A 25,362-nucleotide genomic window follows, 5' to 3' on the forward strand; every position below is an offset into this window, starting at 1 on the left:
AGAGCAGAAGGGTGTGCCTGAAATAGGATTTCCAGCTCCTGCTGGTCTGTGGTCTGGGAAACAATTAGTCCAGTCCCTTGAGGGGAGACACTGCTAACCTTCAGAGTGGGGCAGGGATACCGGCAGGAAACGTGGCAGATGTGTAGGTGGTATTGTGAGGTGCCTCCAGGCCTGCAGGAAGGATGGATACGGGAGCCCATCCCTACTCCTTAAGCTGAAGGTGTGGCCAGGAGGACCACAGATGGATCATTTTGTTGGGGCTGGAAAGGAAAGCATAGTGGAACTCCTCAGCAATCTACCCACAGAGAGGACCTGTTCGTGTGGTCATTAGTCATGATAATTCCACAAAATATTGGCTTCCCTCAATAGCCACTATTATCTGGGGATGAAAATAACGAGGCTCAGCTGAGGTTAGATCCAGCAGACGTGGGCTGACATTAAGCACTTGCTCTGGGGACTCTGAGAACCAGGGCAGAGAGCAGCTAAGCATTTAGGTTGGACAGGTCACCTTTGGAATTCTGGCTCTGCTGCGTATTGACCATGTGGTGTCCTGGGCAGATATTCCTTCTGAGCCTGGCTCATTGGCACTTGCAGAATGGGGGATGGTGTTAGTGTCTGCTTTCAGGGCTCCTGTGAAGGTTTCATGAACCCACATGTAAGTGATCCAGGAAGGAGAGCAATTGTTTGTGTATAGCCTGTGATGTACAGGAGGGAGATGCATGTCCTCCTTAAGTTCTCTCATAACTGTCTTCTAAGTTTATCTAGCCACGGTGGAGAAATGCCATCTCTCTCTCTCTCTCATTCCATAGCTCCTACCTGCCCAGGGTCAGGACTGTGTGAACCCAGGGAACAGGATCTGGCCAGTGTTCTCTACTGCTGACCTTCAGAAAGAGGTGATAACTCTGTCTGAACTCCCGCAGCAGGGATATGACACTTTATTCTGGCCTCCTTGCATAACTCACACATACACACACACATACAGCAAACACTTTTTTTTTTAATTGTTTTATTTTATGTGCATTGTTGTTTGCCTGCCTGTACCAGGGTATCGGATCCCCTGGAACTGGAATTATAGACAGCTTTGAGCTGCTATGTTAGTACTGGGAATTGAACCCAGGACCTCTCGAAAAGCAGCCAGTGCCCTTAACTACTGAGCCATCTCTCCAGCATCTCAGGAGATATTTTTTGACCCTTGCTCCAGCCATCTGATAAAATTATGTGAACAGGTCCCCTAGGTGAGCCTTAGTTTTACCATTTCTGAAAGAGGAAACCTCTTGTCTGGGCCAACAGGGTCCACTGACCCATTGTGCAGGGTGGCAAAAGCCCTGGCATGAGGGTCCTTGAGGAAGAATCCTTTTGTTTGTGGCTTAGACGAAGACCCGGTGTTGTGAGCTGGGCTGTCTGCGACATAGCTGGCAGTATCCCTAAGCATCCTCAATTGGAATTGCTGATTTAAGTCAGAAACAGGACCCACAGAGAAGCCCAAGGTTTCAAGTCTGGTGCCTGGAGTTCATGACTCCTACAAGTCCTCTGAGCTCCAGCACTGGGGAGGCAGAGGCAGGAGGATCTCTGAGTTCGAGGCCAGCCTGGTCTACAGAGTGAGTTCCAGAACAGCCAGGACTATACAGAGAAACCCTGTCAAAAACAAAAACAAAAACAAAAACAAAAAAACCAACCAAACAAAAACCCAGAAACAGCCAGGCGGTGGTGGTGCATGCCTTTAAACCGAGCACTGGGGAGGCAGAGGCAGGAGGATCTCTGAGTTCAAGGCCAGCCTGGTCTACAGAGTGAATTTTAGGACAACCAGGACTACACAAAGAAACCCTGTCTTGGAAAAACAAACTAACCAACCAAATAAACAAAATAAAACCCCAGAAACTTGTCACTTCTCTGTTCAGACCCCTCTGGTGGGCAGTGTCTCCTGGAAGAGGCAGTGTTGACTCTGCCCTGCCCATCCCTCAGCCACAGGAGCTGGGTTTCTGGTTTCTAAGCGCTGCCAGCAGTCCTTCCTCCCAGCCCTTCTGTCCCTGTCCAGAGGCCCTGCCTGCCCCATATTGTGACCACCCCACCTGTGCACAGCAGAGTCCCCATCCCTGCTGTTCCAGTCCCCGCTGCCCAGCTTTATCCTCAGTAATACATGACAGTGATGTGAATGGCCTTGTCTGTTTACCAGTTTTCTCCTCCTGCCTGAATATGGCCACACAAAGAACAAAACATAGTCACTACTGTATCTCAGCTTCCAGAGCAGTGCTTGGCAAGTAGTCAGCCCTTATCAAATGTTTTTGAATGGAGGGAGGGAGAGAAGAATGGGAAGGATAGCCTTGGCCCAAGTGCCATGTCCTCCTGAAGCTGGCTTAGCCTCCTTAGCATAAACTCCCTTTTGCCTCCCTTGGGCCTGGCCGTGTTGTCCTCCTTAGAGCTTTCAGTGTGTTCTCCTGTCCTGGGCTCAGGCTGCCACAGGTCTAGCAGCTCAGCTGGACTCCCACAGGCTTTGCCAGGGTTCTGTCAAAGGGCCTGTGCTGAAGATGACTGACAAGGGAGAAACCCAACGGAAGTGAATCCCAGTGATTTGGCCAAGCGGGTGGCCTGGGGGCTCAGGCCTCCTGGCAGAGACTCACCTGAGGGGCTGTGATTCTAATGTGTTTCTCACCTTGCCTGAGCGCTCCTAGGGGTCATATTGTCTCCTATAAAAGATGGCTGTCTGTCGTCTGCAGAGGACTACAGAGATTGGGATGGCTGAGAAAACCCAGACGGGAGCTTGCATGCCCGGGCCTCTCCTGGGCATGTGGACGTGACCTCCAGATATGCTGGAGGCTAAAGGAAAGCCTTACCCAAGAGCCTCTTCAGCTGCCTCATTAGCTTGGTTTTTTGTTTTTTTTTGTTTGTTTGTTTTTGTCCGTCCCCCCCCCCCCGCACCCCGCCCCCCCAAAGCACACAACAGGGTGTGACTGTTCCTATGGTCTTAAGCCAGTCCTACTTAACAGAACCCTGTGACCTGCTGGCCCTCTAGGTCTAGACCTTCAGCCCTCAGGCATTACAAGGTGTGTCCCATCCTTGGTCATATGCAAGCCTGGACAAGCTGAGTCTTGGCCAGAAATACCCATGACCACCAGCCTCACCACCCTGGCTGGGCCTGTCTCACTACCCTGAACCTGCCTCTTGGGTACAGTAGTGTCTTGGGTCTCACTGTACTCAGGGAACCCACATATAGGGAGGACCTAAGCTGGGAAGGGGGTAAGGGAGGTGACCCTGGCTGCCGTTTGTTCTGGAGCTACGGGATCCCCTTCATCTTGCACCCTCCTGTCCATACTGGCCTGAGATAGGACCCGGGCCCAGACAAGGCCAGACACTTGTCAGCCTCCAGTTCCTTCAGGGCTGCCCTGGGGAGGAGGACGGGAGAAGAGCCAGCATTGTATGTTTTCTCTGTTCATCAGAAGACTGGCTGGGGAGGGGATGTCATCTTACTGTCAGCTGTCCCCATGGCTTCCACGACCTTAGGCTCAGATAACAGAGAAGCCATGCCCTGGCTCAGCAAGGCAAGGGAGGGGTGCACTGTGAGCCCAAACTAGGGACCCGGCACTGTTCCCAGCCCTAACCCCAGGGAGGGGAGGGCTGGGGGGAGGGGTGTAGCTCTGCAGCACACACACACACACACACACACACACACACACACACACACACACCCCGCACTTTCTCCCACCTGGGTCCCAGGGGCCCAATTAGGAAACTTGATTTTCTCTCTGATGTGGTGATAGTGGGTAGAAACGCTGAACCAGATTTCAGGACTGGGGAAAAGATTGAGCTTAGCAGGAGAATGCGTGCCCAGGCTGTACCAGGTCTTAGGTTCTAACTCTAGCACTTCAGATTGTAGGAGGGGATAGAAGAGGTCAGAATCTTTCTCCTGTTGTTTCGTTTTGGGTGTTGGTGTTATTGTTGTTTTGAGACAAGTTCTCACTCTGTATCTCTGGCCAGCCTGGAAACTCATAGAGATCCACCCACCTCTGCCTCCCGAGTGCTGACATTGAAGGCTGCCACATCTGGCCCAAGATGTCAAAATCTTAATGGACAACCAACCCTAGTAGCTTGTTCTGATATACTGCTGTGAGTGCTGTGCTTGTCCTAGATCCCAGCTTGCTGGGCCATGCCTGGGGAGCCCATGCAGAGCGTGGCTGTCACCCTATTAATCACATGGATTTGTAGAAGAAGAATTGAACAAAACAGGGAACAGGCTGCGGAGTAAGTTCCTCCTTTGTGCACTGAGCATTAAAAGACCAGAGGCTGCGTATCTGGTAATGACTGAAGAAACCAGGGGCCATGGGCTGGGGTGCAGCTCAGTGGTAGGCTGCTTGTCTTTCATGCATTGGGCCTGGATTCCTTCCTCAGGCCTTTCCATAGAGCCATGCATCCCAGTCATGCTGGCTGTGGGACACAGCTTCTGCAGTGACTCTTCACAGTGTCCCCTCCACTCACTGCCCCTACATTCTCCTCTCCCTCTGGCTCCCAAGGCATCCATGGAATCACTGGCCTGCCCACTCCACTTCTAGAATCATTAATTTCAAAAGTCCTTATACCAGATGTCCATCCTGACAATCCCAGGGCTCTCTACAGTTGAGTGCAAAACATTTGCCAATGTCATGAAGAAGACACAGAGCAGTTACCAGATCCCAAGGTCCCCGAGGCCAGATCCTGGGCCACAGACCCAGCTCTGTGTAATCACTCTGACCTATCGTTTTCCTCCAAAAAGGCCCGCAGAGGAATTGGGGTATCCTGTCATCGCTCAGGCCACTCATCCAGTCCAATCCCTGACTTGGGGTTTGGGGAGGATTTTAGTGGTTGAGTGGGTTGTGGGTCAGGGTTCTAGGGAAATATCTCTACCCACTGTCGCCCGTCCTGTGATCTGACCATGCGCGGCCCACCCCCACACTTCCAGGCTCCGCTTCCTGCCTGTTAGATGAGGATGTGATGCTTGTGGGACTTAGATGATCCACGGGAGCCCTGGGCTCACGGAGCTTGCTCTCAGGCTTAGGCAAGAAAAGCTTGGTATTGGAAATTGTTAAAGACAAAGGCGGTGAGCTCCAGGGAGGAGCCAGAACCCTGACCCTGTGGACCTCTTGTCTATCCAGCGTCCTTCCATTTTCTCACTCTTCTGCCCCTCTCTCCCTTGCCTCCCTCACTGAGGCTCTGGATGCAGCCAGCCTACAAGGGCAAGCAACTTTAGGATCTTATGTCCCTTGACACAGCCCCCACCCATGCCATTGGATCTAGGTGACCTGCTTGGCAGAACACCCTGCTCGCCCGGGTCTGTGGAGGTAGTAGGGCAAGAGGAGGGTGCAAAGGTGGAGAGGACTTGAGTTGGGCAAGCCACTGCCATTAGGTTTTCTGGGCTGCCAGCCCTGGCCTTGCCTGGGATCCAGTCTTGCCAGGCACTGTGCCAGCCTTTTGTGAATGCCACTTGCTGTGTCGTGCCAGTGTAGGCGTCCCTAGGGGTGGAGGGAAACACCAGAGTCGCAGGGAGCCACACAAGGGGCAGGTGGAGCCTGCTGGACCATGCAGTCCATAGGCACCGGGTCTGGGGAGCTGGGGTTGCTGTGTGTCCCAGATGAAGCAGAGGGAAGTTGTCTGATGACATCATCAGTGGGCACCTCCTAGGAGATAAGAGTGGCCTAAGTCTGAATGGTAGTTAGGTCTTCAGTAAATGTGGGAAGCTACAAATGCCATTACAAGGTGGCGCTGGCTACCACTGGCCACCACGCATAAGTCTGGGTAAACAACCAATGTGTACATATGCAGTAAAGTTTTTCACCAAGTCACTGCCTGGCCCGGGCATGATAATGAGGCTCTGCAAGGTACTGAGAGAGAATAACCAATCAGATGAGAGACATGCAAATGAGGTATGATAATGAGGCTCAGTGAAGTACTGAGAGAGAGAATAACCAATCAGATGAGAAACATGCAAATGAGGTAGAATGCATAACCAATCCGGGTGTGAGACACGCCTCTCCTAGGCCTATATAAGCAGCACCAGTTCTGGGCTGGGGGGTCTTCTTGCCTACACAGTAAATGCTCTCCCAATAAATGTGTTGCAGAAGGATCCTGTTATGGCGTGTACTTTGCTGGCAAGTCGGGCACTCACAAGTAAAAAGAGAAGCCTAGGGGCAAAAAAAAGGGGGGAGGGGCCAGAGGAGAAGAAGGTTTGAGACAGGGTCTCAGTAGCCTAAGCTGCCCTCAAATTTCTGATCTTCCTGACTCCATTAGTATTATAGCCATGTACAACTACACTTGGCTGATTGAAAAGTCAGAGATTTGAACCAAGGCTTCGTGTATGTCAGCCAAGCAGTCTACCAACTAAGCTATGTTTCCAGACCTGTTTTATTTTTTATTTTTAACCCTTTTTTTGTGGGGAAGGGGACACATGAGTTCCAAGCACAAATATGCTCAGAGGACAGCTTGCAGGAGTCAGTTCTCTCCTTCCACTGTGTGAATCCCAGAAATGGAAGTGAGGACATATGACTTAGCTGCAGTCATCTCAATAGCCTGCGTGCACATAAATGCACACGCGCACATGCGTGCACACACGAACACCACAGAGGCTATAGTACTCTGGTGGAGGTCAAAGGACAACTTTTTTTGTTTTTTAGTTTTTGGGTTTTTTTTGAGACAGGGCTTCTCTGTGTAGCCCTGGCTGTCCTAGAACTCACTCTGTAGACCAGGTTGGCCTCAAGCTCAGAAATCCACCTGCCTCCGTCTCCCAAGTGCTGGGATTAAAGGCATGCGCCACCACTGCCCCGGAAAGGACAACTTTTAGAAGTCAGTTTTCACCTTCCATTTTGTCTTAGTTAGGGTTTCTGTTGCTGAGACAAAACACCGTGATCAAATACCTTGGGGAGGTTTATTTGGCTTACACTTCCACAGCACTGTTCATCATTGAAGGAAGTCAGGGCAGGAACTCAAACAAGGCAGGAAGTGGGAGGCAGGAGCTGATGCAGCGGCCGTGGAGAGGTGCTGCTTACTGTCTGTGCTCTGCTCCTTAACTCAAGACATAGAGCATTGCAGATGGGCAGAAGGTCCACAGCCCCACCACCGCCCCAGGGCTGAGTGGTACCGCTGGCTAGGATGGTGAGCATCTTCAACGTCTTATCCTTTACCATGTGTCTGCATCCTGAATGGGAGCTGGAGTGGTTTCTGCGTGCATTGGCATTTCAATAAATGTCAGGGTGTTTTCTTGGCAACTTGTCTTTCAGCATAATGATATATATTTGGAATCTGTGTGTGTTATCTCCTGGTTCTGATCATTTGTTTTGCTGGCTGTGTAGTTTCCCACAGTCTGGGTATGACTTGGCTTATTTTTATATTTTGCTGTTGATGGACATGTAGGGGGTTTCCACCATTTCACTCTGGGGAGCACAGGGTTGTCAATGGGAAGGGAGGAGAGACTGTCAGAGGGTCAGGTCAGGGAGCAAGAGTCTCTTGGGAACACTGCGGGCCACAGGAGGCTCTGAGCAGGAGCAAGACTCAACCAGAGGTGGTTGAGCTTTGGCCTTGTCTGGAGTTTGGACTGGAAGCCAAAATTAGGTAAAGGAGGCTCTTGCAAGACTCAGGGATGAGCCCCGTGGACCACCCCCTGTATGAGCCCACTCAGAGCAGCAGAAGGCAGAACTGAGAAAGATCCTCATTTGAAAGAGAGCAGGCTAGCCAGGCGGTGGTGGCACACGCCTTTAATCCCAGCACTTGGGAGGCAGAGGCAGGTGGATTTCTGAGTTCAAGGCCAGCCTGGTCTACAAAGTGAGTTCCAGGACAGCCAGGGCTATACAGAGAAACCCTGTCTCGCAAAACCAAAAAGAAAGAGAGCGGGCTAAAGAGGAGGGGGAGTTAAGTCCATAAACCCTGTGACTGTGGCACTCTGAAGACGAATGGTACCCAAGATGAGTCGCACTCAGCGTCAGAGCCATATAAAATCGTTGTGGTGGCAGTGGGGGTGTGGGGCTGCCAGGCCTGACTGGGGAGTGTCCCTGCACAGCTAGGACCTCGGGCCCACCCCCAGCCCAGGCCCCTGTTCCTGCCCTTTGCCCCCTGCCCCTCCCCCCAGGCTTCCTGGCAAAATCCTTAGAGCATGGCACATTCCCTCCTGCCCAGGCCTTGGCTCTACACCACCCAGAACACCTCACTACAGGCTCCATCTCTCAGTTCCCAACCGCAGCCTCCTGACTGAGAGAACAGGTCTTGGTTCTTCTGCAGTCAGGGCCCCTTCCCTTCCAGTGGCTCAGAGCTGGCTCCAGTTAGCTGGGAGTTAATGATCCATCTGCCCTCCAGTTTAATGCATGCGAGTTCCCCTGTTTTTGCCACAACACAATAATGGCCAGGGCAGGGAGCCTTTGGCTTTCTTCTGTGCTATCCCCACGGTGTCCAGCAAGCACAGCAAATATTTTCCAAATTAAACGAGCCCGAAAGACTGGCCCCTTGTCTACAGCATACATATTAGCATTGGACGAGGAAGGCAAGGACATGTCTCAGCTCCTCACAGAGGCTATCTTGGTCTGGCTGTCCTGTTGGCATCTGACAAAGTTTGGAAAGGAAGTGGTGATTTCAAAAACCTTTCTACCATCCGGTCCTGACTGGGCACTTTACATGTGTTCTCTTACTTCGTGCATTCTGATCTTTACGCGGTCCCAGCAGGGCATCACAGTTAAGGGTGAGGAACCTTATCTGTTAGGCCAAGGACATAGAGCAGCAGAAGCCATGCTGTTGTAGGAGCCACGACTGCTGTACTTTCTATGAGAGAGGACGGGGAGAGATGACAGACTGATGCTCTATAGAGGATGGGGTAATTGTATTCATTGTTTAACTTTTCAGTTTGAAATAATCTAAGATATGCCAAAACACAAAAAAGTTCCTTGTACACCTAGCCCAGCCTCTGGGATGTTAATGTTTCATGATTACAGCACAGTTCTCAAAAGCAACAAATACGTATCAATAAGAGACTGTTCCCACCGTCAGACCGTATTCAAATGACACCAGCTGTCTCTCTGGTCCTGATTCTGATCAAGGGTCCTGCACTGTTCCGTTCCTCAGCTGGCCAGGTGTCTCACAGCGGTCCCTCCACCTGGGTTTGCCTGAGGCTTTTCTCATGAATAAATTATGGTTGTGTATTTTGGGCATAGAGGCCACAGAAGGGAAGTTGTACCTTCCTCCATGGTCAAATATCTATTGTTACAGCTGAGATTAGCATTTGTTTTCTGGTCTGCCGTGGTGGGGCTGGAATATGCATTTGCAAGCTGCGCAAGAAGAGCCTTGCTGCGGCCTCCCGCCTGTCGTTATCTTCATTAGTTTCAGGTGAAGTTAGCCAAGGTGCCCCGATGACTAATTAGTGTCTTGTAAAGCAGACAGTTTGAGACTATGCAAATCTCTCTCCATTTGTGCCTGCTGACTTGCCCCTTGTCCAGGTGTTAGGCTGTGCTCCTGTGCATTAAAATTGGAACTAGTGTTTGTGTGTTGCATGAAAGCAAGCTGAGAGAAAGAGAGCGAAGTCAGAGAAGGCCCCTGGAGAAGGGCAGAGCTGGGACAGAATCTAGAGCAGCAGAGGGAAGAACATCCCAGGTAGGAGACCTGCCCAGGAGAAGGTGTGTAGTTAGGATGGCTCGGACTCCGTGCTCTCACTAGTGCTCCAGTGTTCTCACTGGTGCTCCAGTGGCTCTCACTAGTCCTCCAGTGCTCTCACTAGTGCTCCAGTGGCTCTCACTAGTGCTCCAGATACCCCACCTTCACCCCACTGCCCTCTTATCCAGGCAGTGCACCACCTTGAACTCAGAAACAATGGCTTGACACTAGGCTGCTGACACGGGTCCATCTGAGTTCAGCCCTCTAGTTCAGCCCTCTAGGAAAGGTCGGGCATGTGGTAGCTCACAACCATCTGTAACAGGATCTGATGCCCTCTTCTGGGGTGCATGAAGACTTCATACTCAGATACATACATACATACATACATACTCACATACATACATACATACATACATACTCACATACATACATACATACATACATAAATGTTTTTTAAAAAGAGGCCGTAAAATGCAGAAGGCAAAGCTTCTCTTGGCATGCAGAGTTGCCAGGGCTGCGGAGAGGCAGAGAGCAGAAGTTGGCTAGGCTGCAGCTGAACCGTCACTGCCAAACTCTCTGGGGCCTACCTGGTTTGTCCAAACTTTGCAAATAAAACATCTAGTATTTCTTTAAGGGGCTAGGGAGAGTCTGAGTCTGCCCATCTTTATGTACACTGTGAGAGATTTAGGGTCCACATTCCATGCCCTCTTAGGTTCCCAAGTTTAGGATGCCTTTAGTTTTCTGACTGGTTTGATAGATACTCCAAGCACCCAGTGCCCACTTACACTGTGCCTGCCTCAGCCTCGGTTTCCTGCACAGCAAGGCCCAAGCCGTCTCCTTCCCATCCTGACAGGCCTAGATACATAATTTATCCTGTCCAGTGTAATGCAAAATCCAGGTGCAAGGTGAGGTGGTACAGACCCCAGCTTTTGAGAGGGGATGGCAGGAAGATCATGAATTCAAGGTCGTTATTGGCAACTTACCAAGTTTGAGGATAGCCTGGGCTACATAAGGACCTGTCTCAATTAACTAAATTAACTAGTTAAAATAAAGTCACTTATTCAAACAACAGGAAAAAAAACTATCGGTCAGGGTACAAATGTAATAAGGCCAGCTTGGTCGTGCATACTTACAATGTAGCACTGAGACAGAGGCAAGAGGGTCTTAAATTTGAGGACACCGTGAGCCATACAGCCAGATTCTGGGGAAAGAGGGGGAGGGGAGAAGCAATAAAATCCAAAGTGTTTCCATTCTTCCATCTCTTTCCATGTGTGTTTTCAGTTTTCTATTTAATGTCATTCTAAATAAAGAAAAGTAAGCCAAGCACGGTGACAGGGCCACTGTGATCCCAGCACTTGGGAGGCAGATGTGGGAGGACCGCCGCCAGCTAGTTAGTGCACAGCTACATAGTGAGGGTCTACAAATGGAGTTAGGCTACATAAGGCTGTGACTCAAAGGGAGAAAGAAAGGAAGAGAAGGAGGGAGGGAAGGAAGGAAGGAAGGAAGGAAGGAAGGAAGGAAGGAAGGAAGGAAGAAAAGAAAACTAAATCACTAGGCAGTGGTGGCACATGCCTTTAATCCCAGCACTTGGGAGGCAGAGGCAGGTGGATTTCTGAGTTCAAGGCCAGCCTGGTCTACAGAGTGAGTTCCAGGACAGCCAGGGCTACACAGAGAAACTCTTGTCTCAAAAAAAAAAAAAAAAAAAAAAACCAAAAAAACAGAAAAGAAAGAAAGAAAGAGAAAAAAAAAAAAAGGACCCGTTTGTTTTTATATTGCACAATGCCAGTCTTGCTTGCTTGTGGTACTGAGCATTGAACTCAGTAGTTGAACAAGCTAGGTAAGTGCTCTACCATTAAGCTATATCTCCAGCCCTTGTTTGTTTGTTTGTTTGTTTGTTTGTTTAAATTTGAGACAGGGATCCACCTTCAGGGTATAAATTTATTATATGACAAGATCTGTCTCATAAAAAATATTAAAGATTACAAAAGTCAAGTCATTAAGATGACGTTGGCGTGTTGAGCCCGAGGGGCCCTTCTGACCTGGGCCCTTGGTGGCCTCACAGGTCTCACGTTTTGTTTGGAGAACTCTGGCATCCTGGTCCACTTTCCTGAACTACATATAACTGGGATGGCAGTGGGGCAAGGGTCAGGCCCTCCAGCCTCACTGCCGGCTGCTCCTCTATCTGCTAAGTAGCTACAGAATTCTCTATTTGTTTGAGCAAACCTGCTGTCTGCCATCTTTGGGCCTCAGACTTGCTTCCTCTACCCTAGTGGCTTCCAAAGTTGGTCTCTGGACCAGCAGCAGCAGCAGCAGCACCTGAAGTGGCTAAAAGTGTAATTTTCAGGGTTGAGATGTAGCCCGTTTGGTAGTGTTTGCTTAGTGAGCCTGAAGCCATGTATCCCACCCCTGGCACCATAGGAAGCAGCCGTGGAAACTAATCTCAGCACTTGAGAGGTAGAGAGGCTAGAGGGCCGGAGTACATGATCACCCTTGACTACCTAGTGAGTGTGAGGGTAGCCTGGGGTATGTGAGACTAAGTAAAGAGCAAAACAAAACATGTCGATGGCAAAGTGCTTGCCTAAGGGTGTCCGTGGACACAGAGATCCTAGAGATGTGAGGCCTACAGACATGGAAGAGGATTGACCTGACCTCAGACCCTCTCTCTGCCCTGCAGGTATAGCCTGTACACCCGAACCTGGCTTGGGTACCTCTTCTACCGACAGCAGCTTCGGAGGGCTCGGAATCGCTATCCCAAAGGCCACTCCAAAACTCAGCCCCGCCTCTTCAATGGTAATCTCTGTCTGCCCCTGGCCAGCACCCCACCTTGTTCCCTACGCTCACACACACACACCCCACCCCCGCGTGCGCCTACTTCCCTTCTCCCCCTGACCCCTTCAGTGGGCTCCCACCCCGCCCCAGCCTCTCTGTCTGCCTCTCCCAGGAGTGAAGGTGCTTCCCATCCCTGTCCTCTCGGACAACTACAGCTACCTCATCATCGACACCCAGGCTGGGCTGGCAGTGGCTGTGGACCCCTCAGACCCGAGGGCTGTGCAGGTGAGGGGACAGGGAGCAGGGGCGCTGGGGGTTACTGCAGGGGACTGCCAGCTTTTGCTGCCAGTCTGGGGTTGGTCCTGGTTCCTCTGACTATGGGCTATGTTGCATCTGGGTGAGCATCCATCTCTCATACAGAAACACCACACCCCTTAGAGCATGGGGGACGAGTGGGTGTCCTAGGCCTGCAGATGAGAGAAGAGCAGAGCCAGAGGGTGGGTGACTCCTAGGACTTGGGTCCTGGCAGTTCCAGTCTGCATCTTACCCTCTTTTTTACCCTGGTGTACATTCTTTTTTCATTCTTTTTTTTTAATATTTATTTATTTAATATTCATGAGTACATTGTTGCTGTATTCAGACACAACAGAAGAGGGCACCGGATCTCATTACAGATGGTTGTGAGCCACCATGTGGTTGCTGGGAATTGAACTCAGGACCTCTGGGAGAGCATTCAGTGCTCTTAACCACTGAGCCATCTCTCCAGCCCCTTTTTTTTCATTCTTATTTGTATATTTATTTATTTTGGGGGAGGGGTGTTTGTCCTCTCTTCTGTTCTTCTCCCCCCCATCCCTGCCCCAGACATAGTCTTAGGGAGTAGCCTTAGCTGGTCTAGAACTTGCTATGTTGATCAGGCCCCTTCCTCCCCAGTGCTGGGATTCAAGGCATGTACCACCGTGCCTAGCATAACATTTTTTCCCATTATACATATGGGCATGGTGTGTGTATGTATGGTGTGTGTGCTGTAGCATGCACGGGGAGGTCAGAGGTCACCCTGTGGTTATCTCTTTCCACTATTATGAGGATTCTGCTGATTGCTGATGGGATTTACCCGCTGAGCCATCTCACCAGCTTTCTTTACTCTCTGACCTCTGTCAGTACCTGGGCTTCTTCACTTTTCCCGTCATGTTCATAACCGCCCCCCCCACACACACACACACAAGACTTAGGCATCTCTCCCTCTGTATACTACCTCCACCCTCAGTGTCTCTTCTCTCCCCCAGGCTTCCATTGAAAAGGAAAGAGTTAACTTGGTTGCCATTCTCTGCACCCACAAGCACTGGTAAGGGGCTGGGAATGGTGCGGCAGTTTTCCTTCACAGGTTGGGCTCAGAGGGAACCACCTGGGAGATATCAGGAAGGGTGGGACCTACCTTCTCCATAAAGTCAATTGGGTACCAGCAGAGGTAGAGAGACAGGTTGAGTCGCCTATGGCCCTTAGCAGTTTGAGGGCTCAGCAATGGGCAGGCATTGTTGTGCTCCATTCACAGGCAGGTAGTAAGTACCCACAGAATGAGCACCTAGTTAGGTAGTGGGTGGCTGAGCGTACAGAGGTGGGTGTGGTCAGATCCACTTGGGGGAATCTGAGGATGACAACTGGAGCTGAGAGTCCAAAAGGGTCATGGGAGCATAGCAAGTTGAGGGGTGGCGTAAAAAGGGAAAAGGCTTGAGCCAGGGGGTACTTTAGGGAAGGAGGGGAGTCCAGGTACAGTTGCCCTTTGAAGTGCCATCCCACAGGGATGCCTGTCCTCATCTCTGCCATCCCACAGGGACCACAGTGGAGGGAACCGTGACCTCAGCCGGCGGCACAGGGACTGTCGAGTGTATGGGAGCCCTCAGGATGGTATCCCCTACCTCACCCAGTAAGTCCCCCACCCAAACATGGATGGACATCACCTGCCTCCAGCCTTCAGCCCTCCAGGGTGTCAGCAGCTGGATCTCTGGTGACACCATGCCTAGCCATTAGACAGCTAGGTAGAACCCCTGTAAGAATAAGAAGACTGCATGAGCCAGCTATGGTCAGAAGAGGAAGGCTGTGATCTCAGCCCCTGGGCACCCCTGCCTTCTCCCTGTTGTAGAAGTCCCCCTCCTATAAGTTACCCAGCCTGGCATGGTGCCAGAGACCAACATGACAGAGGCTTGAATGCCTCTTTTCCCTGTTGTTTTGTGCCCCAGCCCCCTGTGTCATCAAGATGTGGTCAGCGTGGGACGACTTCAGATTCGAGCCCTAGCCACCCCTGGCCACACTCAAGGCCATCTGGTCTACCTGCTGGATGGGGAGCCCTACAAAGGTCCTTCCTGCCTCTTCTCAGGGGACCTGCTCTTCCTCTCTGGCTGTGGTGAGTTTCTGCAAAAGAGAGGGGAACAGGGACAAGAGGGAGAGACAAAGGCCAGAGTGGCCACTGTTCCATGTCACATTTGGAAGTGTTGTTTTCCATCATTAAATGGCTCAGTAGCAGGCCTCTCTGCTCGTGTTGCCTGACTGTTCTCCAGATTCTCAGAGGGGAAGGACCTAAGGAGAGGGCACTTTAGGCAAAGACCCTATGGGGCACGAATTTCCACTGGGTGGGACCTGTTTCCCTAAGACAGTGACTGGGAAGAAGAGAGCATGGGAAGTGGAGGATTCTTAAGTGAGAAGAAAGTAACCCTGGGTGGATTCCCAGAGAGCCGCCAAGGCTAAGGCTGTCTTGGAGAAAGGAGCATGTCTGCCCACCAAGTCTGGACCACAGGAGCTCAGCCTGGAGACTCGGCAGCCTTGCCCTGCACTCGGGCACTGTGTGTGTCTGTGTCTGTGTGTGTGTGTGTGTGTGTGTGTGTGTGTGTGTCTGTGTGTGTGTCTGTGTGTGTGTGTGTGTGTGTGTGTGTGTGTGTGTGTCTGTGTCTGTGTCTGTGTCTGTGTGTGTGTGTCGGGGGGTGGGGTGGGGAAGGGGGATCACACCAGCTCTGCCAGAGAGTAACTGGGCTGAGCTCCCATGAAGAGGGAGTAGGAAAGCTGCCCTATCTGGTTCTTAACCCTGCCTTTGTGTACCTTATACCATACTGTGTCCTCCTTGATGATCCCACATGATCCCAATGTAGGACGGACCTTCGAAGGCACAGCGGAGACCATGCTGAGCTCACTGGACACTGTGTTAGACCTGGGGGATGACACCCTGCTGTGGCCTGGTGAGGTGCCCCTCCTCCTCCTCTCAGGCCCTTGTTTTGCCTGGTACCTGAACCCTCCCAGTCCCTCACTTTCCTAGAGACTGGCAAGCTCAGCTCATGGCCTAAAGGTCACGCAGCCGATCCACGGGGCAGTGTTGGGGGAGCAGACACTGACCTCCCTCCTGGGACGTTAGACTGGCTGTGTGATGTCCATGCCTCACACACTACTGTCCCATTCCCCAGACAGACCTTGGCTGCTTGTGACCCCTGAGCACCCAGAGTCCTGGAGAGATATCTAATTGTTCAGATAACTATGGTCAGCTCCCCAAACAGAAAGTAGCATTTGCTTATCGGAGAAAACTGTAAATCTGGTCCACATGTACTGATTGGCCTGAATTTGATACAGAATATGCACACACCCCATATCTCCCCCAAATCCATCTCCCCTCCCCTAACCATCCAACTTCTTTTTTTTTCTTTCTTTCTTTTATTTTTTTTTTCTGACGTGTTATTGTCTTCTCCGTTTGCTAAATGACAAAACTGTGGCTTAGGCGGGTGCCAGTCATAAATGAAGTATGCTGGGCAGAGTTAAGAAGCTAACCATGGCCTCACAGCTCTAAAGCTAGTGATTTTCCCCATGAACCCTAACCACTGCCCAAACTGCCTCTGCCTCCCCCTCTCCCCCAGCAAAAATGTCCGTGGTTGGAAATCACCTTTGGTGTTGGGGTTTTCCAAGAGCCTCGCCCCCAACCCCCACCCCACCCCCCCATTGCTGGATAGCTGTGGGTCTGGGCCTTGGAGTAGAAAGGCTATATGACCTCACCACCCATCTCTTTCCCCGTGGTTTTGGCTAGGGCATGAATACGCAGAAGAGAACCTGGGCTTTGCAGGCGTGGTGGAGCCCGAGAACTTGGCTCGTGAGAGGAAGATGCAGTGGGTACAGAGGCAACGGATGGAACGCAAGAGCACAGTGAGACCTGGGGGATGGGCGGGGTGGGGTGGGATGGGGTAGGCAGACATCCCTGCATTTCCAGTTTCTATCCACCCACCCATCCCTGTGCCTCTTGCTCTGCAGTGCCCATCCACCCTGGGAGAGGAACGCGCCTACAACCCATTCCTGAGAACCCATTGCCTGGAACTACAGGAGGCTCTGGGGCCAGGGCCAGGCCCCACCAGTGATGACGGCTGCTCCCGGGCCCAGCTCCTGGAGGAGCTGCGCCGCCTGAAGGACATGCATAAAAGCAAGTGAATAATAACCCTCGCCCACCCCAATCCAGGGTCTCCCAGCAGAGGGGAGGCCACCCACCACCCACACTTCACCATCCTCTTCATCACTAATACCACCACCACCACCACCATTGGTGCCCTAGGCAGCACTAATCCTCCAGACTGGCCAGGGAGGGCAGAGCCCAGGCAATGGGACCTAGAGGAGGAAGCACTGGGAGGCTGAGACCCCACACAGTACAGGTGGTGTTTAGGGTAAGAGGAAGGAAGCAACTGAAACGTCTCCAGACTTTGCTACCTTGGAGGGTCTGCCTCCCCTCCCCCACTCATGGACCAATCGCCAGATCATGAAGGCTGCATTTGGCTCCTGCTCCAGAGGCCACACCACCACTAGAGCCCTAGAACCCAGGAGAAGAGAGTCCTGACCAGGCTAGTCTATCTTCCACCTTCCCCCATGCAGGGTTGTAGGGGAAGCTCACCCCAAAAATGATCTAACGTGTGGTGCCTGGGAAAGTGGTCATCAACCAGGGCAGCCAGACTCTGGGTGACTGAGACTCTAAGTCCCACCCTACCTACCTTGCTAAGACATTGCCAGGCAGAGCCATTCCTAAGAACACCTAAGGACTGGAAGCCTGGTTCTGGCCCATCCCTGCCTCAGTGGATGTCCTGAAGGCCAGAGAGAGAGGTTCCTGGTTGCCAAGGAATCTTCTGCTTCAGGCCAGGGAGTCAAAGGATGATGGCACACAGAGCCACACACCACGCACATCTGTTCTGGGTCTGCCATTGTCCCGGGTCATAAGGGCCTGCCTGCCTTCCCAGGGGAGAGTGAACTGTGGTCTGCCTCAGAGACCTGCTTCTCCTTTCCGCCCTTGTTCTTAGGAATTCCTGCCTGCCTGCTGTCTCACTTAACCTCTCTTGCTCTATCTTCACCCCCTTTCCTCTCTGAGTCATTAAAGGCTGACTTTCTTCCAGCCTGGTACTCATCCGGCTCTTTGCAGTTTGCCAAAAACCTTCATTCCCACGTCATTTCCCACTGGATCCCAGGGCCCTCTTGTTGTCAGTGTGCAGATAGCAGAGGTCTGGGAATAGGAAGCTCCAGTGAGTGGCAGCTTCCAGGACCTCAGGCCTGGCCATACCCCACTGCTCATCCCCCTCCAGATCTGCTTGTCCTCTGGTCTCAGGTCAAGGGCCCTTTGTGGCCACAGGAGCACTATGGTCGTTTTGCAAGCACACCTTAGGTGAGTTAGCCAGGAGCCACATCTTTCTGTGTCAGAGCCTTCCACTGGGCTGTGCAGTGCCCTCTGTTGTTCCTCTGAGATGCCCCTGCCTCAGTTTCCCCTCTCATTTGGCTTCGGCTGCCCTCTCCAGGCACAGCCTTTGGAACTCACTCTAGCAATACCACCGGACTAGTTAGCCTTCCCGGCCCCAAGACACTCGCAGTTTCATGCCTTTGTGCCTTTCGCTCATGCGGTTTCTTCAGCTGGAATGCCTTCCCGCTCCTGCCGCCTCCTCTGCCTGGCAAACACCTGTTAGCCTCTCCCAGGCCCCTCCCCCAGGAAGGCACCCTTCACCCCTCTCTTCCAGGCTACCTCTGCACCTGTAAATGCTTCTCTCGTGGCACCTATCACACCGTACTTTACTTGTTTACATGTTTGTCTCCCCTTCTAGACTGTGAATCCTTAAGGGCATGGACTGTATCTTATGCATCTCTGTATTTCTGCGCCTAGCACGGTGCCTGGCACACAGTAGGCGCTCAATAAATGTTGAATGAATGATTTAACCAAGGTCTGAGCTCTCAATGGCTTATCTATGCTGCCCATGGGTAACAACAGCAGAGAATCTGCTCACTGTTTCCTGACTCCATTCCGGGTCCCACAACTCAGGGTACTTCGTGGGAAAAGCTCTGGACAGGAAAGGCTCCAAGGGCACCAGAACAACCCAGAAAAAATGCCTCCACATGCTCCTTCCACAGCCCCTGTGCTTTGGGTTCAGAGTTTGCGATGTGTGTACCTGGGTCCTTATCCCAGCTTGAGACACACAGGATACCACTAGCCACAGACCAGCCAGGAAGAGCACTCAGTGGACACAACCTTGGCTCCAGCTTGTCTCTTCTGTTCTGTTCTGGTCTGGTCTGGTCTGGTCTGGTCTGGTCTGGTCTGGTTTGGTTCTGTTTTGTTTTTCGAGACAGGATTTCTCTGTGTAGCCCTGGCTGTCCTAGAACTTGCTCTGTAGACCAGGCTGGCCTCAAATTCAGAAATCCTCCTGCCTCTGCCTCCCAAGGTATGTACCATACCACCTTATTTTTCTCTTCTTTTTTCTTTTTTTTTTCTTTTTTGTTTTAATTTTTTATTAGATATTTTCTTTCTTGTGTTTTTTTATTAGATATTTTCTGTATTTACCTTTCAAATGTTATCCCCTTTCCTAGTTTCCCCTCAGAAAATCCCCTATTCCCTCCCCCCCTCCCCCTGCTCCCCTACCCACCCACTCCTGCTTCCTGGTCCTGGCATTCCCCTATACTGGGGTATATAACCTTCGCAGGACCTAGGGTCTCTCCTCCAGTTGTTGACCGACTTATCTTTCTCTTTTTTTCTTTTCTTTTCTTTTCTCTTCTTTTCTCTTCTCTTCTTTTCTTTTCTTTTCTTTTCTTTTCTTTTCTTTTCTTTTCTTTTCTTTTCTTTTGGCTGTAGCTGGTCTTAATGCCTGTGTAAAAATGAGCTGGAGTCCTGTCTATGCTTTGCTTGTGTCTCACTAAATCTATCTTTTTGTCCATCTTTGTTTTTGGTGAGCAAGACTGGTTTTTAGTTCATTAAGGTGATTGAAGATATTTCTTTCTTTCTTTTTTTAAAGATCTATTTATTATTTTATACCTAAGTACACTGTGGCTATCTTCAGACACACCATAAGAGAGCGTCAGATCCCATTACAGATGGTTGTGAGACACCATGTGGTTGCTGGGATTTGAACTCAGGACCTTTGAAAGAGCAGCCAGTGCTCTTAACCACTAAGCCATCTCTCCAGCCCTGATGTTTTTTAAAATAAGAGAGCAAGAAGTAAAGTGAGCCTCCCGCTGTGGCAGCAGCTCTACAGGTGGCCATGTGTGGGTGAAGGCACAATGGCACAGTGCAGCCCCGGGCCAGGCAAGCATGGCTTCCCCATCCTGGCAGAGATCCAGCTCCCTCTTGGACATGAGGGCAGACCACAGTGAAGAGTGGTCTGGCTCTCTGCTGTCTTAGTAGATGAGCCCCAGGCCCTGAACCACACAGCTCACTTTGGGCATGCTCAGTGTAGGAACTGTCATAGATAGTGGACATGTCCACAACCTTGGGGATGCTCCCACAGGACTATTCCATTTTGAATGACAGGTGATCTGTAGTTAGTGCTTCCCAAACAATCACATCATGAGGTTTTGCTTATAGGACAGGGAGTGCTATCAGCCTTAGACCCCTGGGGGGTCAGTCCCAGCTCTGTCCTGCTTGGCAGTATCCCAGGCAAGTAATTTCCCTGCCGTATATCTATGAGAGGCTATAATAAGAGGCATAGCATCTCCATGGCTTAGGTAGGCAACCTAAAACTAGGATTTTCTAAATCACATCGTGATGAGTCCAGACATGGGCAGGGCCAGAAGTTCAGAGCATCTTTGCTAGATGCAGATGCAGAAAGATTGCAGGTTTGAGGCCAGACTGGACTCAGACATCCCAAGAGCCTGTCTCATAGCAACAGCAGAACCAGTGTGGTGGCACACACTAGTAATCCTAGACTGAGGCAGGAAGGCAGGAGTCCAAGGCCAGCCTGGGCTACATGGAGGTATCTATGGACTACTCCATCTCAACAAACAGCAACAAGAATACCAAAAGATTTTTTTCAACACACACACACACACACACACACACACACACACACACACACACACACGAGCATCTTTAGCTCTGCTCTCTTCTGTGTTAGCTTCTCCCCTGTCAGGCCTTCTCCTTGCAGGGCAATGCAGATGTTCTCTAGAAACTTGAGCCTCTCAGACTACCAGTTCATCAAGCCTAGCAGAATGTTCCTTAGTTCCAGGACTGGAGTTCTGTTGGGCCACCTTGGGTCATATGACCATACCAGGCTGGGCTCTAGCAATCCTAACATTCTCTATCACACTGAACTGAAAGGCAGAGAGTCTGAAACAGCAGGTGACCTGACCAACAGCCCAAGCATAAGCCTCCACCAACTCCACTGGAGGCTGCTGAGGAGCATTGGATGGGAAAGGCATAGGCAGCTACTGGGGAAAGGGCTGCATCAAATTTCTGGGACTATGCTTTTAGGGGGGAAATAGAGGTGAACACACGGACTGACCTCAAAGATGTTTGAAGGACACACAGCCTCAAAAGTAACCAGCACAATGACTTGTTTTGTTCATTCTTTTTCCTGGATTGCAGAATTGAACGTGGAAGTCGTGTGTATGTCAGTGTGTGCATGTGCATATGTGTGTGAGTGGAGGGCTGGAGCCATCTTGATTTCTGAAGCTCTGCTCACATAGCAAAACCATGGAAACCTGATAGAAGGCCTGGCATAGCAGGGCACTGGAGAAGAGGCAGAGACATAATGAATTCCAGGCCAGCCAGAGCCACGTAGGAAAACCCTGTCTTATAAAAAAGAAAGAGAAAGAAGTCAGGCATGGTGGTGCATGCCTTTAAGCCCAGCACACTGAAGGCAGAGGCAGGTGGATCTCTGTGACTTCAAGGTCAGCCTGCTCTACAGGGTGAGTTCCAGGACAGCCAAGGCTACACAGAGAAACCCTGTCTTCAAAAATTAAAAAAAAGGAAGAAAAGACAGACAGACAGGAAGGAAGGAAGGACAATTGTATGTCTAAGCTAGTTATTGGGCTGTTCCCACGTCAAGGAATTAGCAGATCAGGTTACCTGGCCTGTCTGATTTTGTCGAATTTTTCGAGATCTTCAGGGGTTCTTGCCATCACATCTGGTCCATATCACTCTGGAAGGGGTCCAAAGTCTTTTCTCCTTTCCTGTCAACACAAATGCAGCGCCTTTCTCCCCAAATAGGATATCCTTGGTCCAGTAACTGGAAATCATTAAAGGTATAACTTGACCTCTCACCCAGAGGAACTTTAATATAACCACCAAGCTCCTAACCACATGCATTTGGATAATTAAAATAATTCAAAGCAATTAAAGCAGTGTAAGCAAATATTAACCATTGAAGCAGCGCTTCTTCACCAGCTCCTGCTCTTTGACCTATAAGGATCGAAAGCCTCCATATTTATGCACCTCTGTATTTAACTTTAATTAAGTTCCCTTCTACTTACAGTATAAACCTATTTCCAGGCTCTGTTTCTGTCATGCCAGACTAGGAAATCCCAGAAATCCCATGCAGACCCATTTGAGAGTTTGCCTTGGCAAGACTTTTAAATTTCTTTAAAGTATATTTAAGAACATTTAAACAATTACCATTATACACTCTTCTATCCTTAAAACAATTAAATTGGGCTGGCGAGATGGCTCAGTGGGTAAGAGCATTGACTGCTCTTCCAAAGGTCCTGAGTTCAAATCCCAGCAACCACATGGTGGCTCACAACCATCCATAACAAGATCTGACTCCCTCTTCTGGAATGTCTAAAGATGGCTACAGTGTACTTACATATAATAAATAATTTTTTTTGGAAAAAAAAAAAAAAGCAATTAAATCAAACTTAAAAATTTCTATTCTTTGATTATTTGCTGGCTGGAGACAGGCAGCTTTTATTGTCTGCTTCTCATTGCCTTCTTCCTAGCACCAGGCCAGGGAACCAGCCAGCCTCTTTGCACAGCAGGAGTTCCCAGCATCTCTGAGCTGAGGCTTTCTGTGGCAGCTGTGTTCCTTTGTTCTAGTTTTCTGTGTGGGAACCATGTGACTTAGCTCCACTTAATAAGGAACCAGTTCTCTCCTCTCCTAGACTTAAATCATTTGCAGGTGTGTTTTCTATCCCAGAATACCTAAATTATGTTTAATAGTGGGTTCTTGCCTACCATGTTGCACACCATATGTAGCATCATGCTTCCAGCCCCCCCCCCCCATCTCCCTTTGCCCAGCCGTTAGCCTCTGGCATCTTTACTGATGGATCAAAATTGGAGACAAGGACCTTCAGCATTTGGACATGCAGATTCTCGGTTGAATCAAAACATTAGAACCAATCTTCAACACATAATCCCAACACTTAGGGGCAGAGGCAGGGGTATTTCTGTGATTTTGAGGCCAGACAAGTCTATATAGCAAGTTCCAAACTGGTCAGGGCTATATATTGAGGCCGTGTCTCAAACAAACAAACAAACAAACAAGCAAACAAAAAGAACAACAACAAACAAGGTCTCTGGAGCCCCAGGTAGGTTGGAGTCCACATTTTCCATTTACAGGCAGGTGGCTTGGCCTTTCTGAACCTGGGTTTGTCATCTGCCAATGGAGATGATAATGGTACCAAGACAAGAAGCTTGCTGTGAGCCCTGAACATGTTGTTGATCCTGTTGAGTTCAGCACAGACGCTTCCTCTAGGTCACTGGATATTGCTCAGTAGGTGCCTACCCCATCCGCCAGAGCCTGTTTGTCCCATTCAAGGCCCTCAACTTGTATCCAGCTTGTCATCGTGCTCCGGTATATATTCACTGGCTGGGAGTGCCTCACAATAATAATGAATGCAAACCGAAAAGTAGCAAACAAACAAACATCCAAACCAAACAAGCTAGAGAGGAGGCTCAATGTTGAAAGCACTTGCTGCTCTTGCAGGGGACTCAGTTCAGTTTCCAACACCCACATCCAGCAACCACACCCAGAAGATCCAGTGCCCTCGTCTGGCTTCCACAGGCACAAAGCGTGTACAGATCTACATGCAAGCAAAACACCCATATGCAAAATAACAATAAAATAAATAAATCTTAAAATGTTTTTCAAACACTGGGATTACAGGCATGTCCAACCATGCCCTGGCGGGTCTTTATTTCTTTGTTTCTTAGACATGGCGGGGATCATCCTAGAGGCTGTGGCTTGTAGACCAGGCTGTACCCCTGCGCCATATCCATAGCAGCTCCTTGTCCCTTTAACTTTATTCTGATAACCAAATCAATTTAGGGGCTGGAAGGGAAGCCTTACATTCATGAATCCCCAATGTCTCGTGAGCCAAGCATGGTGGTCTACACCTCTAGTCCCGGTATTCAGGACACAGAGTCAGGAGGATCAGGTATTCCACAGGATTCACAACTACAGAAAGCACTTTGGTTCAACCTGAGACACATGATGCCCTGTCTTTAAAAAGAAGTGTCTTGGTACATGCCTATAATCCCAGCACTCAATAGACTAAGAAGGAAGATTTTTTTTCTAACATTATATACATTTATATTATGAAAGCAATAGGGTTTGCCTTTTTATTTTTTTTTTTAATTAATTTTTTTTTTTTTTTTTTTTTTTTTTTTAGGAATAATCTCAAACTATAGCCCTGGCTAGTCCTGGAAGTCCCTGTGATGACCAGGTTGGCCTCTTGAATACTGGGCCTAAAGATATATACTACCATGCCTAGCTAAAAATGTAATTTTAAAAATGGCTAGTGTCAGCCGGGCAGTGGTGGTGCATGCCTTTAATCCCAGCACTCAGGAGGCAGAGGCAGGCAGATTTCTGAGTTCAAGGCCAGCCTGGTCTACAGAGTGAGTTCCAGGACAACCAGGGCTATAGAGAGAAACCCTGTCTCAAAAAACAAAGAAAAAATAAAAATAAAAACATAAATGGCTAGTGTCTATCAGGACCACATAGAGAAACCTTGTCTGAAGAAAACAAAACGACCAGCAAAATGGCTCATTTGATAGGGGCACCTGCCACCAAGCCTGACACCCCAGGACTCACACAGAGAGAACTAACTCCCAGAAGTCCTTGAGCTCCAGATACGTGCAGTGTGGTGCACCCCTCCCCCTCCACAAATAAATGCAACAAATGTAATGGATTCTAAAATGTAATATGGAGGAGCTTTATCCTAACTGGGATGAGTATGAGTTGGAATAACCCTTCAGTGTCTAAGGCTAGCTCATGTCAAGAAATTTTCTGAGGTCCTGGCTATCATATTGAACTGTGTGTATTAGACATAACATCAACTCCAACATGCCCAGATGGCGATCAAGTGTCCACAGCATGAGTACAAATCAAATGTATGAGTCCTGTAGCCACTCCTCCAAGTCTGTATTTAATCACTTCAGGTGCTGTTAACCAGAAGTTTCCATTCACGGCATCGCCTACCACCCACTCCTCTCCCACCCATTCCTCTACCACCTATTACTTCCTTGCTGCTTAATTCTTTCTAAGACAGGGTCTCTCTGTGTAGCCCTGGCTATGCTGCAACTCACTCTGTAGATCAGACTGGCTTCAAACTCAAAGAGATCCCCTGCCTCTGCCTCTGAGTGTTGAGATTAAAGGTGTACATCACCACTTCCTGGTTTTATTTTCAGTTTTTGAGACAGAGTCGCATTGCAACCCACTGGCCTCAAACTCAATACGTAGCTGAGGATGACCTGGGCTTCTGATTTTCCTGCCCAGCCCTCCCAAGTGCTAGAATCACAACCCA

At 49.9% G+C, this 25,362-nt stretch overlaps 1 protein-coding gene across 3 annotated transcripts in view; it reads left to right on the forward strand.

Annotated features, from left to right (window-relative positions):
• The window catches only part of Pnkd (paroxysmal nonkinesiogenic dyskinesia), a 69,094-nt gene extending 50,518 nt beyond the window's left edge, over positions 1–18,576 (forward strand). For 2 of the 3 annotated variants that reach the window (NM_001039509.1, NM_019999.2), the window contains 8 exons: positions 12,269–12,384; positions 12,536–12,648; positions 13,647–13,705; positions 14,192–14,284; positions 14,598–14,761; positions 15,501–15,587; positions 16,421–16,536; positions 16,642–18,576. In NM_001039509.1, the coding sequence (NP_001034598.1) occupies positions 12,269–12,384; positions 12,536–12,648; positions 13,647–13,705; positions 14,192–14,284; positions 14,598–14,761; positions 15,501–15,587; positions 16,421–16,536; positions 16,642–16,815 (922 nt within the window). In that variant the 3' untranslated portion in view covers positions 16,816–18,576. The remainder of the gene's footprint in view (positions 1–12,268; positions 12,385–12,535; positions 12,649–13,646; positions 13,706–14,191; positions 14,285–14,597; positions 14,762–15,500; positions 15,588–16,420; positions 16,537–16,641) is intronic. The other variant, XM_006496167.3, reaches the window with a different exon arrangement.
• The last annotated feature ends 6,786 nt before the right edge of the window (positions 18,577–25,362 follow it).

The sequence above is a fragment of the Mus musculus genome, chromosome 1 (genome assembly GCF_000001635.26).
Source record: "Mus musculus strain C57BL/6J chromosome 1, GRCm38.p6 C57BL/6J".
Classification (NCBI taxonomy): Eukaryota; Metazoa; Chordata; class Mammalia; order Rodentia; family Muridae; genus Mus; species Mus musculus.